Source organism: Zonotrichia albicollis, chromosome 6 (assembly GCF_047830755.1).
Source record: "Zonotrichia albicollis isolate bZonAlb1 chromosome 6, bZonAlb1.hap1, whole genome shotgun sequence".
Classification (NCBI taxonomy): domain Eukaryota; kingdom Metazoa; phylum Chordata; class Aves; order Passeriformes; family Passerellidae; genus Zonotrichia; species Zonotrichia albicollis.
This window is the reverse complement of record NC_133824.1, coordinates 36,589,987-36,605,536: the sequence shown is the minus strand read 5'-3', so window position 1 is coordinate 36,605,536 and position 15,550 is coordinate 36,589,987. Positions and strand designations below refer to the sequence as shown.

The window sequence follows — 15,550 nt, the reverse complement described above, 5'->3', positions numbered from 1 at the left end:
TGGGTTTTTCTGCCTCCTAGATATTCACATGATTCCAAGGAATGTTAGTGGATTATGTCATGGAAACTTGGATTCTAAACACTTAGAGAATAGGAAAGGCAGAGCCGCCCACGGCCTTTGCCAAACCTGTTTTCCATCATACTTTTGGCTTAGAATTGTACTGATGACCTTTCAAAATTAATCAAGGTAGGGCATGCCTTTGCACTGGCAGGGAGCTGATACAATGTCCAGGCTCTGAGCTCCAATTAACTTTTGCAGAAGACAGCACAGTGCACTTGCACATATATTTGCCTGTGATGCCAAGGGTTTTTGGTAGAAAATAGCATGCTTTAGTTAAAGTGAAGATGAAGCTGATGTTACAGAATCAAAGAATCACTAGGGTTGGAAGCGACCTCTTGAATGTCTCCAGAGAGAGATGACATCATTTCCTTGGACAACCTGTTCCAGTGTTCTGTCACCCTCAATGTAAAGGAATTCTTTTTCATGATGAGATGGAACTTACTCTAGTGTATGTCCATTACTCCTTAAGTATTGGAGACTGAGTGCGCTTGGGTCTTGCTGGTTGGGTTTTATAGCTCTGTTAACATCCCCATTAAAATATTATATTGTTTTAACTTTCAAGACTGTCCTATACTACTCACTAATGGTACACAAGAGATTACACAGCAGCCAAAGACCCCAAACCTGGACTTTTTATGCACTTGGAGAATACTGTGTGAGACTGGAATATCTCTTGGGAGATTGGAGGAAGGAGCAGGCTATGCTTTAGGATCAGTGACTGTTATCTTCAGCTTAGGCACCTTGTTTGAAATGGCAGTAGAGCCTGGGAGGTGTGTAGTTGTCATGTCATGCTCAGCAAGAGCACCAGAGCATGTTTATGCTATGAAGATAATACTGTTTTTCTTTCTTTGAAGCAGATTCTTGATTTATTTTATAACTTGGTCTACTAAAGAGCCTTCTGGTGGGTGCAGTTAGAGATTTTCTTTCTGCAGAGCAGGTTTGATTTAGTGCTTGGAGGGGCCAAAGTAGCCCTTAAAGCTTTCAGTGCCCCATACTCTTCCTGAGTGGCATCTTCCTGTCCTAAAATGTTACCTGAACTCTATAGTAACTAATTTCATGGTAGCCTTCTTAATGGTGACCCTACATTTACAAACCAGAAAGAGGAGACTTACAGGACAAAGTTCTTCCTTTTTATGTTTTACCCTTCTTTTGGGCTGGGTTTTTTTAGTGGCTATGATTTAATCAAAGTACACCGCTGTCCTATCATGTGTCCAGGAACTGCTGCATAGATCAGTGCTGGAGTAATTCTAAATTACTTCTGAGTAACACTTTAATTTCCTCCTTGGGCTCCCTCCAGCTGCCAAGCCTGGACCTTTTGTTTCTGCGCTTTATGGCAGGTTTTGGCTTTGCAGGTTTTTACATTGCTGCCAAGTTAATTTTAGAACTTTGGTTGCTATGACTACTGCTAAGTATTTCTTAGTTCTCTACTTATTTGCTCAGTTTTCTGCTTTTCTTTGTGTGTGTGTGTGAAGTGCATGGAGTAATTATCCTGCCCTGCAGAAGATAAAAAAGGATGGCATGTGAGAGGTGAGGCTCTTGATCTTCAGGCTGACTCAGCTGCTCATTTAGAGCAGCTGCAAAGACTTGAAAGCACAGCTCTTGCAGCGTGTGGTCAGGATGAGGATTTAAGTCTGGGGAGGAAGGCACTGGTAATGCACCCATTCTGGTGCACTGAATGAGACATGCTGGCACTACTTCTAATTCTGCTGACTGCTACTATCCTTAGGTTTATCTGTGTCTTGCTAGCTACTTTTATAATTATATATAGTTCCAAGACTTACACTTAGCTTTGCATTCTTGGGAGCAGTAACCATTATTTTGCTCAGAGCCTCTAAAGTGCATTATGCAGAGAAATTCTTTCATTGCTCTGAGCTGAAATTGCTGTACTAGTATCAATAGGGATGTAAATATATAAATATATATGTACAGCTAACTAGTTCTTCATATCAAGAGGTCCTGCTGTGTTTGTGCAGGCAAGGTCATGACTTTCTTTCCAGTCATCTGAAAGAATAGGTAAAGACAGAGCATCCAGTGGTATTTAAGACTTTTGACTGATATTTGAAACACTTTTCAGGAAAATGTAGTTCTTGTCAGTATGAAACACCTTTGGAGAATGTCCTGGGAACGTCACTATCTAGTTCTCAGGTGGGGCTAGCCAGGCAGAGGTGGAGAAAATTACCTGATGGGCAACTTCAAGACCTGGGAATAGATCCACCCTTTGCTCCAACTTCTTGGATGAAGGGCTGTTCTGTTTGCTGTGATTCTGGGCATTTGGGACCCCTGTGATTAGCAGGGAGTTAAACACAGGATAACCTTGGTGCCATTTGAAGCCACGACATCTGTGCAGGTGCCTGTTGTCTGTCTGTGCAGCTGTAACTTACAGACATACCTGGAAGGAGCTTCATCCTGGTGCCTTCCCAGAAATCTTACCCGTTTACCAAGTACCTGTTAAGCAAAAATGTAATCATATTGTATTCCTTTGGCCAATTCCCATAGATAAGACCTGTTTAGTATGTGTAACACTTCCATTAGTGAATCTCTATTCTGTGCCTGAAACAGAGAAAGCCATAGCAGGGCAAAAACACACTTTGAATGCAGTTGAAAACAAACCCTTGTCTCTGGTGTCCATGAGAACTGTGAAGCTGTTCAGGAGGGGAACAGTGGTAACCTAGCAGGAGGCTTCATGAGGTAAAGGTGCTGTGTTGCCTGAGAGAAATCTTGTTTGTAACACTGAGAAGGGCAATAGGGAAAAAGATAAGTCAGTTAGAAAAACATCACTAGAATAAAGAACATTCTGAGAGTTCAGTGCACAAAAATCTATGAAAGGCTTCTTTAATGGTACATAAAATCATCAAGGATGAAAAATTTAATAAGAGTTTTGAGAGACTTAGCTGGATGCCCTAAGAGCTCCAAACACAAAAAGTAAATAATGTGCAGAGGCTCTGCCTGTCTGCATTTGATTTTTGTTCTTTAACCTTCCAAGCTGCAGCTCTGCACTTTAACCAGTTGGAATTTAAATGTGTTGTTACAGTAGCATCTTTGTTGGAGATGGACCGTGACTCGTGCTCATTAAGGCTACAGATGTCTGCTCAGATTATGTATTTCAAAAGCTTTTTCTCCAATGAACTGTGAAAAGCCAGACTTGAGCAGAGGATTGTGAAAGATAAAATAATAGCCTCTCATCCCTGTGTCTGGCAGACTTAATGCAGTTACTCTCAGATCTTTTTTAAACTTTGAGACAGCAAATTTGTTCACAGTCAATAAAGTAGACTTTTAAGCACAACCTGCTATGTTTCCTTTATCAGTGTTTTCCTAAATTGTTCACAAGGCTTTTTACACTCCAAAAATCTCTAATCTGTGAATTTGGCATTTCCCAGATACTGGGGTTTAATAGGCATAAGTGGCATTGATAAACTGTTTATATGTGGCATGATAGAAAATGAATCTTCTTAAGGGGAAAAAAAAAAAGGCACAAAATAGTAAATACTCCATGAATTTAAATGAAATTTGTTTCCCCACTCACTGTTTTTCATACATTTGTGGTTAGTAGCAGAACAGACAGAGCTTTTTAAACCTACCTGGATAATGCCTGCTTCTCCTGGGAGATGATAACTGAATTACGAAGAAATTCAGTTAAATGACTTCTGTGATGTGTAAACATTTGCTGAAAGTTATTAGAGCAGAGCTAAAGAGTCATGGATTTTGTTTCTTTAAGTAGTCGTGCATGTCCTACAGACAGTTTTCAGGTGCTCTCTTTATCTCACCGTCTCCCTTTTACATCGAGTGCCAGATGGATAGAGGTTCATCAGGCAGTCTCAGCTCAGTACCCCTCATTCCCTTCCAAACCTTGAATATTCACCAGGCTCTACAAAAAAACCAGAATGTTATCAAGGAATTCTAAACAGTTACTTATTTTAACATGATCAGGTACATAGGAAGACAAAGCAAAAACTTGATGCAAAAGTCTCCTGTATGCAAAACTGTCTCCTAGTTCTTTACCAGGTTTTGTTTTAGCTATGCCATAGAGCAATTTTCTTGTCAAATGTTACTTTGGAAGACCATTAAGGGCAGTTCACCCCTCTAGGACTGCAAGCCAAGCAGTGCTGATAGGCTCAGGTAATGTTACTTTCATCTTTTGCAGGCTTGGATTTACTGGCCTTGCTAGAAAAGAGAGATTAGGTACAGGTTGGTCTTTGTGGAATAAATCATATCACAGCAAAAGTGAAGTGCCCCTGGACTTCACTTGTGAGTGTGAATTGCTAAAGGACCTTAAGGTTATGTCTTCCTGGCCCAGAAAATCCACCAATAAAGTAAGAGTAATGTTGTTTTTGTGGTGAAAAAATATTTAGTTTCAGTGGTAGCTGAAGCTTCCTGATTAGAACTCCATCTCAGGTACAGAGTGTTCCGGGACAGGTATAAAGGCTATGCATGTCTAGGGAGCTGGATCCTTTGTGTGGGGAGGGTGTCTCTGTGCAAATCCTCAGCCCTGCCTGGGGTGCAAGAAAGAGCACTCGACAAATGAACCAGATTCTTTCCTCTTCACAGGATATATCTGTACTCCCCTGTGCTGCTTCATGTTGGACACACATGGGCTAGAATTAGCTGAACTGATGGAGATGCTAATTCTAGTCCCAAATGCAATATTGCTGCTTTGGCTGGTTCAAAGGTTGCACCAGACAGCACTTTCAAAACAGCACCCTAATAGCTCTTCTGGTTCAGAGACCTCTACAAAGATCTGTAGGCATACCCTTAGATTGCTCTTGGTTTCAGAAAGACAATTAATTAAATGGGAGTACGAGAAACAGATCTGAACACCCAAAAAGGAATAGAGTTACTGGTAAATAAATGTTTCATTAGCCACAGTAATCCCAAATCTCCAAAACAGTGTGTTCGCTGCAAAGTTATCCCAAATCTCTGCAAAATGTCTATGGTTGTTGTATGAAAAGGACTGTAAAATCAGATAAGAGATGTTTTGTTTCACATTGTTGTGAAGCTGGTCATCAGATCCCATCTGACTTTTGACAAAGCAGTTTTTTCTTCAGCAGTCTAGTTAACTTGTTTGGATTTATAGAACTGGTTCTTGTAGGACCTAGAAGATGTTATCCTAAACAGGTGGATAACTTTAAAAGTTTGGGAAAAAAAGTTGATGGATAATTCACTTCTCATTTTTCTCCCCTTTTTAGTAAGATGGAGATTATACAGAGAATAATTCTACAGCTGCTGCAGAATGACCCCATGGTAACTAATTAGGTCTCATCAGGTCTGCAAAGGGATCCTGTTTTCAGCCTTATGCCAATGTACTGAGTGTCCAATGTATTTTACTGGGATGTCATAATAGATTTACCTTCCTTGCACTTGCTGCAGGTAGTAGTATTCATCCATGGGTCAGTCCTTGCAAGTAAACTTCTTGATGCTTGCATAAAAATGATCTGCTTGTCATTATATTCCCTGCACTGGCCCTTGTCTGCAATGCATGACATGAATTCATTTCTCAGCTGTTGAATTTAGTGAGTGTATTAAAGGAGACAGAGTAATATGTGATGAGCTGTAATTAAAATTACTAATGCATGTCAATTCCTTTCCTTCCTTCTGTTCTCATTTACATTCCTCATGCAGACTTGGTTCACTTTGCCGAGTGAGCCAGAGACCAACTGTTGACTGGAAACAGTAATTTCTGCTTTCTCTAGTACGGTTGCACAGGGAAATAAAGTTAGCAAAGATCTTCCCTGAGGTGTTACACTAAGTATCAGGAAAGTCTGGCTTGCATCTGTCCTGCATAGCTTTGGTCTGTGGTTGCAGTGGCATCGTCAGTGGAACAGCTCTATCTGAGTGGTAGTTTTCGTAGTTGGTATCAGGATCAGTAATCACAGAATGGCTTGGGTTGGAATGAACCATAAAGACCTTCTCATTCCAGCCCCCCTGCTGGGAGCAGGGAAGCCTTTCCCTAGACCAGGTTGCTCAGAGCCCCATCCAGCCTGGCCTTGAGCAGTTCTTGGCATGGGGCATCCACAGCTTCTCTGAGCAACCTGTTCCAGTGCCTCACTACTCTCATAACGAAGAAATCATGTTTTCTTCGTTCTGTTAGTCTTTTTTTCCCATCTCATCTCTTCTTATGAAAGTATGCTTTAAAATGGAGATGTTTAAAGGATTAGCCCTTTTATGTTGTATTGTTTTACTGACAAATGCAGAAGCTGTATTTACTGATGCTGGAAATTGTGGTTTGGTGTTTAACCATGGAAGTGAACTACCAAAATGAAATATTGAGAGAGATACCTAAAGCATCTTGGATGAAAACACTGGGCGCTTGAGTAAATATCTTCCATTATGCTGGACACAGTGTATATTTCATTATCTGTTGTTAGAGAAATATGTTAGTGGTTCTGTTGCAATTCTGAATGACTGAAAAGCAGTTTTGCTTGATAAGGAAAAGAGAGGAAAATCACGTGCCAAGACTTAACTGTGCCGGCAGTAGGAAATTAAGAATTTGGATGGATCATCCACAATTGTGTGGATTTTGAGGTTCTGTTTGTTTAGTTTGGTTTGGTTTTTACTCAGCCTCATATTTTTCTTGAGGTAGATGAATGTCAGAATAGCCTGTTTGAGGCCATAAGGAATTACAGGCTGCACAGAAAGAGAGATTCCTGCCCAAAAATGTATTGCTCAATGGCTGCATGTCTTTGTGGATGTGGGGCTTAAATGGTGTCAGGGGAATGTAAAGTAAAAAAAAAAGACAGCCAAAATATGTTGCACCTTCTGTAAGTCTGATTCTAGTGAGCATTGCCAGGTGCAGCTGAAGTATTGTGCTTATGGCTTGGAACTGGGTATCTCACCTCTGGAAACCAAAGCTGTGACTGTTAGGTATGGGTGAGGGAGATACTCCCATGATAATGCTCATGCTTCCTACTACAATGTGTATTTTCCTCTTTCTCAGCTTATCTCTCCCTAGTAATTTACATGCTGGCACTACTATGGATGAGGATGGACTGAGGGATAATTTACCATCTCCAATTTGCATGCACATGCTTTTAATGAGCTCATTTTCACAATCTGAAGGAAAAAGGAAAAACTTTCTTTGTCACGCAGCGTGTTAGCAGAAAACACAGCGTAGGACAAAATCAATTTTATATTGAAACCAATCTCAGGCTTCCTTTTCCTTTTGTCTTGCAGAGGGAGGGAGCGGCCAGGATTACGTGACCTCTGAAAATCAGCTGCTTTACTACCCGAGCATTACCTATGCCATCATTGGCAGCTCTGTCATTTTCGTGCTCGTGGTGGCCTTCCTGGCCTTGGTGCTGCACCACCAGCGCAAGCGCAACAATCTGATGACGCTGCCGGTGCATCGCCTGCAGCACCCGGTGCTGCTGTCCCGCCTGGTGGTCCTCGACCACCCACACCACTGCAGCGTCACCTACAACGTCAACAACGGCATCCAGTACGTGGCCAGCCAGCCCTACCCCAGGCCAGTGGAGCTGGACTCCCCACCGTCCTATTCAGAGGCCGTGCTCGACCAAAGGTATGTACAGGAGCTGAGTGTGGCCTCCCCAAAGCATCCCTCTGCTGGTGGTAACCTGTGCTGCTGCTCCCCACTTACTGCTGCTGTTGACATAAGTCCAGTGCTGTGCTTCTCTCACCTGCACAGAGTCAAGTTTCAGTAAATCTGAGCTCGTTCATGGTCCTCAGGTCTGTTTACTGTTACTGGTATTAAAAGGGGTTTGAGGCAAACTCAGGTCTCTTAGCACATATTGGTAGTAAGAATTTAAGAATGGCAGGATAATGTATCGCTTGTCTAGTAGTGATAACCTGTGCCAGTCTGAAATCAAAATGTGAAAACTGCATTTGGAGTTTCACCAAAAAAACCCCAGGTAAGTTGTAGGTCATAGCACTGAAAAAATACAGCCCTGTTCATTTATGATAACGCTATAAAGGTGAGATTGTTCTTCAGTTCTTTTATAAAGAACTGTATAATTCTTCTGGTTTGCACTGTTTTACCTTTTACCAAGAGAAGAAAAGAACAGAACTCTGGAAAGGCCTCTTCCTAATTTAAATAGCAGAAAGTGCTTTGAAGTTTGGTGTGGGTGTGGCTTGTATGTGATGCTTTTGGAGTTATGTAGTTATGACACTGGTTTTATTTGTAGATAATTAACCTTCATTTTAACCTCTGTCTGTAAAGTCTTTCCAAACAAAACTTGTAAGCAGACATCCCTGTACCTAAAAAGGATATGGTACAAACTTTAACAATTCAGATTGTTCACTATCACCCTGTTGGTATTTACAGTACAAACTGTGGGATTTAAGAATAATTGTAAATTCCTATTCGCTGCAGGTCCCTTGTCTTAATGTTGACTTTCATAATTATGATATATTTTCATTATTAAGGACAACTAAATGAGCAGGTGTCCAGATTGTAATCACTTTTCACCTGCACTGATAAAACCATCAGCAGTTTTGGAGCTAATTGCTCCCAGTGCCTGTTACCAATCTGCTCAACCCTTACTTGCTTGCTATCAGAACAATGCAGTGCTGAATGCAGTGCTCATCTTGCCTGTGCCTGCTTAACAGTTGTTCTGCGTGTGATCTCATGACAGCCAAAGTGATTTGTCAGTGTGGAGAATTCAGTTTGTTATTTATTTGTAGACTGTAAGCCATTAATCTCTGTCACTTAGTGGAAGTTTCCTTGGAGCTTTCTTCTGCTCGCATCATCATCTACAGGTGTAAATTCACCACTTAATGTGACTTCTTTTAGTGTTTTCTCTGGAGTAAATGTTAAACAGAAAAGTTTTTTGCCTCTTGCACAGCTGTCTTTGAGCCAGCTTTGTTGGAAGTTCACAGCCATCTAACTCAGCATGTGGATTGTTAAATTGGTTGGCTGTAATTACTATATTGCACCTTGGCCACAAACCTTGCTTCCTAGTGGTGGTGTGGATATTTTGAAATTACCTGAATAATGTGAGCAGGTCTGAGATCTCTTGATCTGTGTCATAATTGAAAAGCTAAGAAATACTGTTTGGTTTTTTTCATCATTGGAGTGCAATCTTCTGTCTCACTGTTTTCAGTAACTTCTTACTGTGTTGTGTCTTACAGCAGACCACCTTGGTTTGACCTTCCTCCACCACCTTACTGTTGTGAATCTGAACCCCCTAATCAGGCAGACCTTCCTCCTTACCGCTCTCGGTCGGGGAGCTTGGCCAGCACAGACAGCCCCGTGGCAGAAAGCCCTGTGGGCATATCCGACAGCTGGACGAGAGACGTCCATGGCAGCATGGATGGGCACAGAACTCTGCTGGAGAGGACAGTAGATCAGAGTGATCCTCTGATCAGCCACACTGCTGAAAGAGAAGTGTAACTGCTCCAGTAGTTGGGATGGCCAGAAGGCATTTACTGTCTGGGTTAATCTGCTGTGGCTAATGGGTTTCAGGGGGACGTGTGCCTGAATGATGACTTGTTTTGAGTTCACACTGAGTTAATATTTGAATTCAGCATTTTGGGCTCATCAAAGGCAGAGCAAGGAGAGCTAAATGTAGAGTCGCATCATCTCTCCAGAGTATTTCTGTGAGCAAGTTCTGGTTCAGAAAACTAAGAGAAACATCAGTGCTTTGTCAAAAGAACTGATGTGGTGTATTTATTGGACTGCTTACTGTATATGAATGTATATATGTGTGTGTATAATATTTACAGAAGTTGCACAGGAGAACTGTGCCCGAAGGACTCGTTTTCAGACTGCCTTCCATCCTCTCAATGTGGGAGCTGTTTCTTGTTACTGTCTGGTGCCAACTGGTGGTGACTGAAGCACATGAGAGGCACTCATGCTGCTTGGAGATCTGGAGCCCAATGCCAGTCTCCTGGCAGTGCCCAAACTGCAGAAAATCTCCTATTGACCTATCTCTGTGTGGCCTGGAACGTTCTCACTGTGAAGGAGGTTTAAGCTTGTGAGGATGCAGCAACTCTAAGTCAGGTTTTTTTCCCCTCAGATGCCAGTATCTAGGCCAAATTTGCACGGGTTGTCTCAGCAACACCACAAAGGTTGGCTTACCTGTCAAATGTCAAGGCTGAGTACAGAGGCACTGAAGCTTCTCAGAACAACAGGGCAGGGCTTCTTTTCCTGTGTGGCATAACATTACTCCATGTATTCCCTTTTAAAAAAAACCACAACTGAACAACAAAACAAGCCCCCAAATTGTTCCAGCAAAAGCTTTAACACCAAAACTGCTTTGAGGCAAACACCCAGCACAAAAAGCTTTAATGTAGCTTGCTACATTAGTAGTTTGCTATATTTGTAAAATACCTGAAAGCAGGTCATGCAGTGAAAGGTGTGGGCTTGGCATCCCATCTACAGCATGTGTGTGAACAGAAATGGATATCTGCCTGTATGTAGGTATGTACAGAGTGTATCACTTGGGTTTAGTTCTGCTACACCACAAGAACTCTGATGTCAAAGTGTTGGTTTTGATAAGCTAATTGGTTTTCACAGGGTTTGCGTTATTCACATTCATTTGGTTGAAATTTGGTTGAAATAAACAGTTCTGCAGCAGAACTGTTTATGTCTGTTCTGCCATAAGTCTTGTAATGGTCTCCTGTCAAAAGTGTTTCAGTGCACCTTGGTGAATCACCATGTGAAAGCACCTCTGAGGTTAAAGGTAATTAGAGAGGCAAGAGGGAAGAAGCTGTGAAATTAAATGCCACTGCAGTGCTGTACTTATGCTCAGTATACAGAACACAGTGCAGTGTCTTCCTCTTGTCTGGAGGAAAATTTGCCTTGAAAAGTTATTTGTGTTTGTTTATCCCGCTTTTCCCACTCTTTCTATGTAAAAAAGAATAGTGTCATTAAACAGACTCTGCTTTTTAAAGGAAGTGAAGGAAGCTGACTGCCCACACCTTCTGCTTTCTTCCTCCCCATCTTTGTAACGTAGATTCTTTTGCCCAAAGGTTACATGCTCAGAACCCAAGAATTTGGAGTGTAGGTGAGGCAACAGCTCAAGTTCAGTCTCGGTTCTTACAAATACACCTGATTTTTCAGGGAGGGAGTTAGGGTGTTGTTTATTGGGTTGGTGTTTTTTGGGTTTTTTTTTTCATTTCCAGCTTTCAAGTCTGTTGCCACAATATGCAAGAGGCAGGCACCGGATAGGTTTACAAGCACAGGTCATTCCCGGACTGAGGACATGGTGGGGAGTCCTGGAGAATTCTAATGCTGATGGGCTAGGCTGACTTTGGAAGCAGATTAAGGGCAGCATTCATTACAGGCTTAGGCAGCCTGTGGTGAAGTGCATTGGTGGAGATGCTCCTAGGTCCTTGCAAAGTAATGTATAAGAGTGGCTCAGATTTCATCCTTGCTGAGAACTCAAGCAATGTAATTATGCTGTCCTGCACAAAGCAGGATTTAGCTTTATTACTGACTGACCAAGGTCATAGGCAGGCTGTTGTCATTGCACAGAGCAGACAGCTATTCTTTATTTTACAGGTAGATCAGACTCAAGTATGTGAATGAGTTAATGGTACAGATGGGTGCAGGGATATCTCCTGTGATCGCTGGACCCTGCTGTCCCTCTTGCCTTTCAATGAGGTTCTGCTTAGCCTCTGTAAGAGAGCTGTGTTATGCTGTATTAGCCTTAATGGTTTTCTGTTATAGTTTTATAAACTTTATATTTGCCTTGAAAAGACACCATTGAAGAGTTTGCAGTAGTTTCATTGTAACTAGGTATCTTTTATATTTTAAAGTTGCCTAAACCTGTATTAGTGAAACTAAATCTTTGTGTTCACTACCCCTTAAACAAGCCTTCCACAAGGGATTGCATTTCACCGTGTGTATTCTAAGACCCCAGAGGGTGTGCAGCCCAAATACTGTGTGCCTATGGCATTTGAAAAGTGTTGCCTCACATTGCTAAGAAGTAGGAAAAGAGTGAATATAGCCTGTTTCATCTGTCTTGTGTCAGTCACTGTCATATATGTACATATATATATATATATTAAAAAATAAAAGATACTCTTTCAGGATGTATATATTCATGTAACTTTTGCATTAAGATAATCCATTTGGACTTTACCAAAAAAGAAGAAAAAATGTTTTTAATGGTGTGATGTTTTCCCTTCCAGCTAAGGGTGTATTTATCTTTGTATAGGAATTGTCTAGTTTTTGAGAACACAACTTAAAAGGAGATTGTGCCTTTCTGTTTGAATGTTGATTGGAAAAGCTGTTACCTGCATTTCTGGGTGTTATGTGTCATTGTGTAGAGATCCAGAAAGAGCAACAAGTCTTGTCTTCCTCTTCCTTGTTACTTGTGGGGACCGCTGAACTTTAAGGACTACAGCAATTCAGTGTTTTGTTCAGAAAAGATGTGCTAAAACTTGGGCTGGCTCATCTTACTCCAGTTTTCAGGTTTGTAGAACAGGTTTGCTAGGCTGTTTTCTTTGAAATTGCTGAAATCACACAGAAATTGTTTATGATGTATCACTTCTAGTATGTTAATACAGCATTACGCTGCATTATTCAGTGGGATCTTTGGGAAGAGTGCTGATGAAATTAAATATTTCATTGAAAATCCCGCAGCTTGTAGGGCTGAAGTTAAATGTTCATCCAATACCATGTGGTAGGGGGTTTTTTTTGCTAGCAGATAAAACTGGAATTGATCATCCTGTTTGCAATTGTTCTTAACCTTTCAGTTTGATGCTAGTCATCCAAGAGCTTTCCTTTCTACTTAATATTTAAACAAATGGATGTTATTTCACAGACTTATTCATACAAAAGTAAATTTAATTAAAGTTCTCTTCAAGAGCCAAATTCTGTTTCCATGTCTGTACTGAATGGTGACCACTGTATTGAGTAGTTCTCAGTGCAGCCATTAATATATTTGAACAAAAGAGTTTGAAGAAATGATTACTTGAAGTAAATAAAGGCATGTTGAAAAGGTCATTTAAATATAAACAAATAAATAAAATTCAGGAGCTTCAACTGTAACCTCTGCTGAAATCAGCAGTGCTCTGTATTTAAAATGAAGCCATTAGTGATTCTGCTTGATAGTAATCTGAAGTTCCTTATAAGGCAAATTGCCATTTACCTCTCTGGTATTGGAAATGGAAAACTGGCACTGATGCTTTTAAAAGAGAACCTGTGAATAATTTTCTTGGCTCTTGTCTGCAGTGACATATACAAAAACACTGACTGCATTGCAAGTTTTAAATAACTGCATTCCTTCTTCCTCTGCTTTTAAGCCAAATCAGTTTTATTTACACCACTTCACTTTGATTCAGCTAATAGGGCCCTTGTGATAGATTTAGAAACTGAGTGGAAGAAAGAGATGACTCTCACTTTAATTAATGCTGCAGCTTGTTAATCTTGTGCTCTTTCCTTTTAGACATCTAGCAAAGACAAATGGTTTTAGTAGAGAAGGAAAACTATTAACGATGAAAAGGATGGAGGGACACTGATTCTGATTTTTAATGAATCTTTAAAATTGTATAAATGAAGAAAAAATTGAATGCTGTGTTTTTTCATCTGGTGATCAAATGACAAGTACTGTTTTTAACTGTTGTTTATTGGAAGCTACTTTGCATATAATGCCTGGGAATAAAATTGTAAGACAAGGGCTTTTCTAGCAGTTCTTAGTAGATCTGCTGTATTTTTTTTATTAACACAAGGTTATATTACACCCATGGACTGAAATATGGACTGCAGGAAGAATTTCAATACTGTGCTGGATTTTGTCTGAATGTATCCCAGTACAGGACTGTGGCCTTCATTTGTCTTTTTTTTCTTTCTTTGAGGGGTTTTGTCAACTTGAAATGGAGACGTTACTTAAATGCTTTAAAAGAGGTTGAATGTCGAAAGCCAGCCTTGTCTTAAACTTTTGTAAACTGGAAATCTTCAAAAATGTATTCTGTATTCCTGAATAAAATTGATGTTTTAATACTGTTCACAAGTGGGCATGTCCCCTGTCTCATAACGTCTCAGTTGTTCTGGTTTTATAGACTCCTGCATGAGGTTTCTTACAATTTCTTTTACATTCCATGTTAAGTTTTGTTAATTCTTTTTGGATTTTAAATATATTTTTAAAATGAAGTTATATTGGAAATCACATGTACCTGTATGTATAAAAATCTACTGATCCATATTTATACAAATGAAAATTTCTTACTATTATAATTTCTCATTTTGCTATCAAAGACGAGGTTTGTGCTATCAAAGACAAGGTGTCAGAACCAGTTTTGTCTGCTTTGTTGCAAAGCTGTAGAGGCTGCAGCAGAGGTTGTGCTCTGTGCTGGCTGCTGTGTATGGATTGACCAGCAGAGCTCAGGGCTGTCAGCATTGGCCTCATGCTCCCCCTTTCTGCCTGCCACTTCCCACCCCTCGTGTTCCCAGCACAGTGTCCCTGTTTATCTGGTCTGGGATCCACGTGCCGGGTGTGTGAGCCAGGTTTGAGTGCAGATGCTCCACGGAGGCAGCGTGTCTGCCTGCGCTCCTGAGTCAGGGCTCTGCCCCTGGCAGATGCCCCATGCAGGCACCACCACTGTAATCCAGACCCACAAAGTCCTGTCACTCAAAGGATTGCTGTAAGAAGTAGCCCGACGTTATAAAGTTATTTTCTCAGACTAAGGAGAACTAATTCAAATGTTATGTCTAAATTGTTGAATCTCTGTAAGTATCCAGAAGTTGACATATTCCCCTTCTGTGATTCTTTTCCTCTTGCTAACTTCATAAAGGCGTGCCAGTTTTATTGTTATCCTCATTAATTAAATCACATGCCCTGACTCAGATTCTCAGATGGAAGTCTGTTTGGTGCTGGCAAACTGCCCCAAAATAGCTGTGGATCCAGAATTCTCACCAGCAGCACAAGGGAGATGGAGCTGTTGAGGCTGCCACAGTGGGCTCTCTGCAGGAGAGGGAATACTGGGCTCTCAGGGCTGACTCATTCAGTCACACCCAGCAAAAGCTGTGCTGAGAAATGTTGATAATAAATACTATAGTCTCCAGCTAAGCTCCTAATTAGTCTTTTTTATTCTCTCTGCTTTGATTTGTTTAAAGATCCTAATTTTTACACCTTAAAAATTAAATGGGCAGCAGTGATTTCTGAGTGCAACATCTTTTCTTGCTGGTTTTCAAGCAGTCTATTAATCAGTCAGCCTCAGTTATCTGTTGGAGAGAGAACTAAGCAGCTTTTCACTGTTTGGGGAGCTGTAGTCCAAAATGATGTGCTGTTATTAATTGAAGCAAAGACATCTTCATGTGGAAATTCACATCTCTTCTTTGCTTTTCAAAGCAAAGTTGAGGGTATGCATATTGCATAAAGCACTTTGGAAAAGTACCGGATGGATCTCTCTAGGGAATTATTTTTTCTGTTTATCTGCCAAACATGCTATGAATAGATAAACTGAAACATGATTCTCTGCTCCCCAAAATCCCAGTAGTATTCCTTACAGCCTTATTGCAGGGACCACTGGAGAAGAAGAGGTAGAGCAGTTTTGGGGCTGATCTGACCCTTAGCATTTCTGTGGGAATGGG

General features: G+C 40.9%; 1 protein-coding gene across 4 annotated transcripts in view; it reads left to right on the top strand.

Annotated features, from left to right (window-relative positions):
* The window catches only part of LDLRAD3 (low density lipoprotein receptor class A domain containing 3), a 105,669-nt gene extending 95,405 nt beyond the window's left edge, over window positions 1–10,264 (top strand). For 2 of the 4 annotated variants that reach the window (XM_026795009.2, XM_014268669.2), the window contains exons 5-6: window positions 7,228–7,573; window positions 9,145–10,264. In XM_026795009.2, coding sequence (XP_026650810.1) covers window positions 7,228–7,573; window positions 9,145–9,403 — 605 coding nt within the window. In that variant the 3' untranslated portion in view covers window positions 9,404–10,264. Of the gene's footprint in view, window positions 1–7,227; window positions 7,574–9,141 lie in introns of all 4 variants that reach the window. The other 2 variants (XM_014268663.2, XM_074543217.1) reach the window with 1 other exon arrangement.
* Window positions 10,265–15,550: the final 5,286 nt, after the last annotated feature.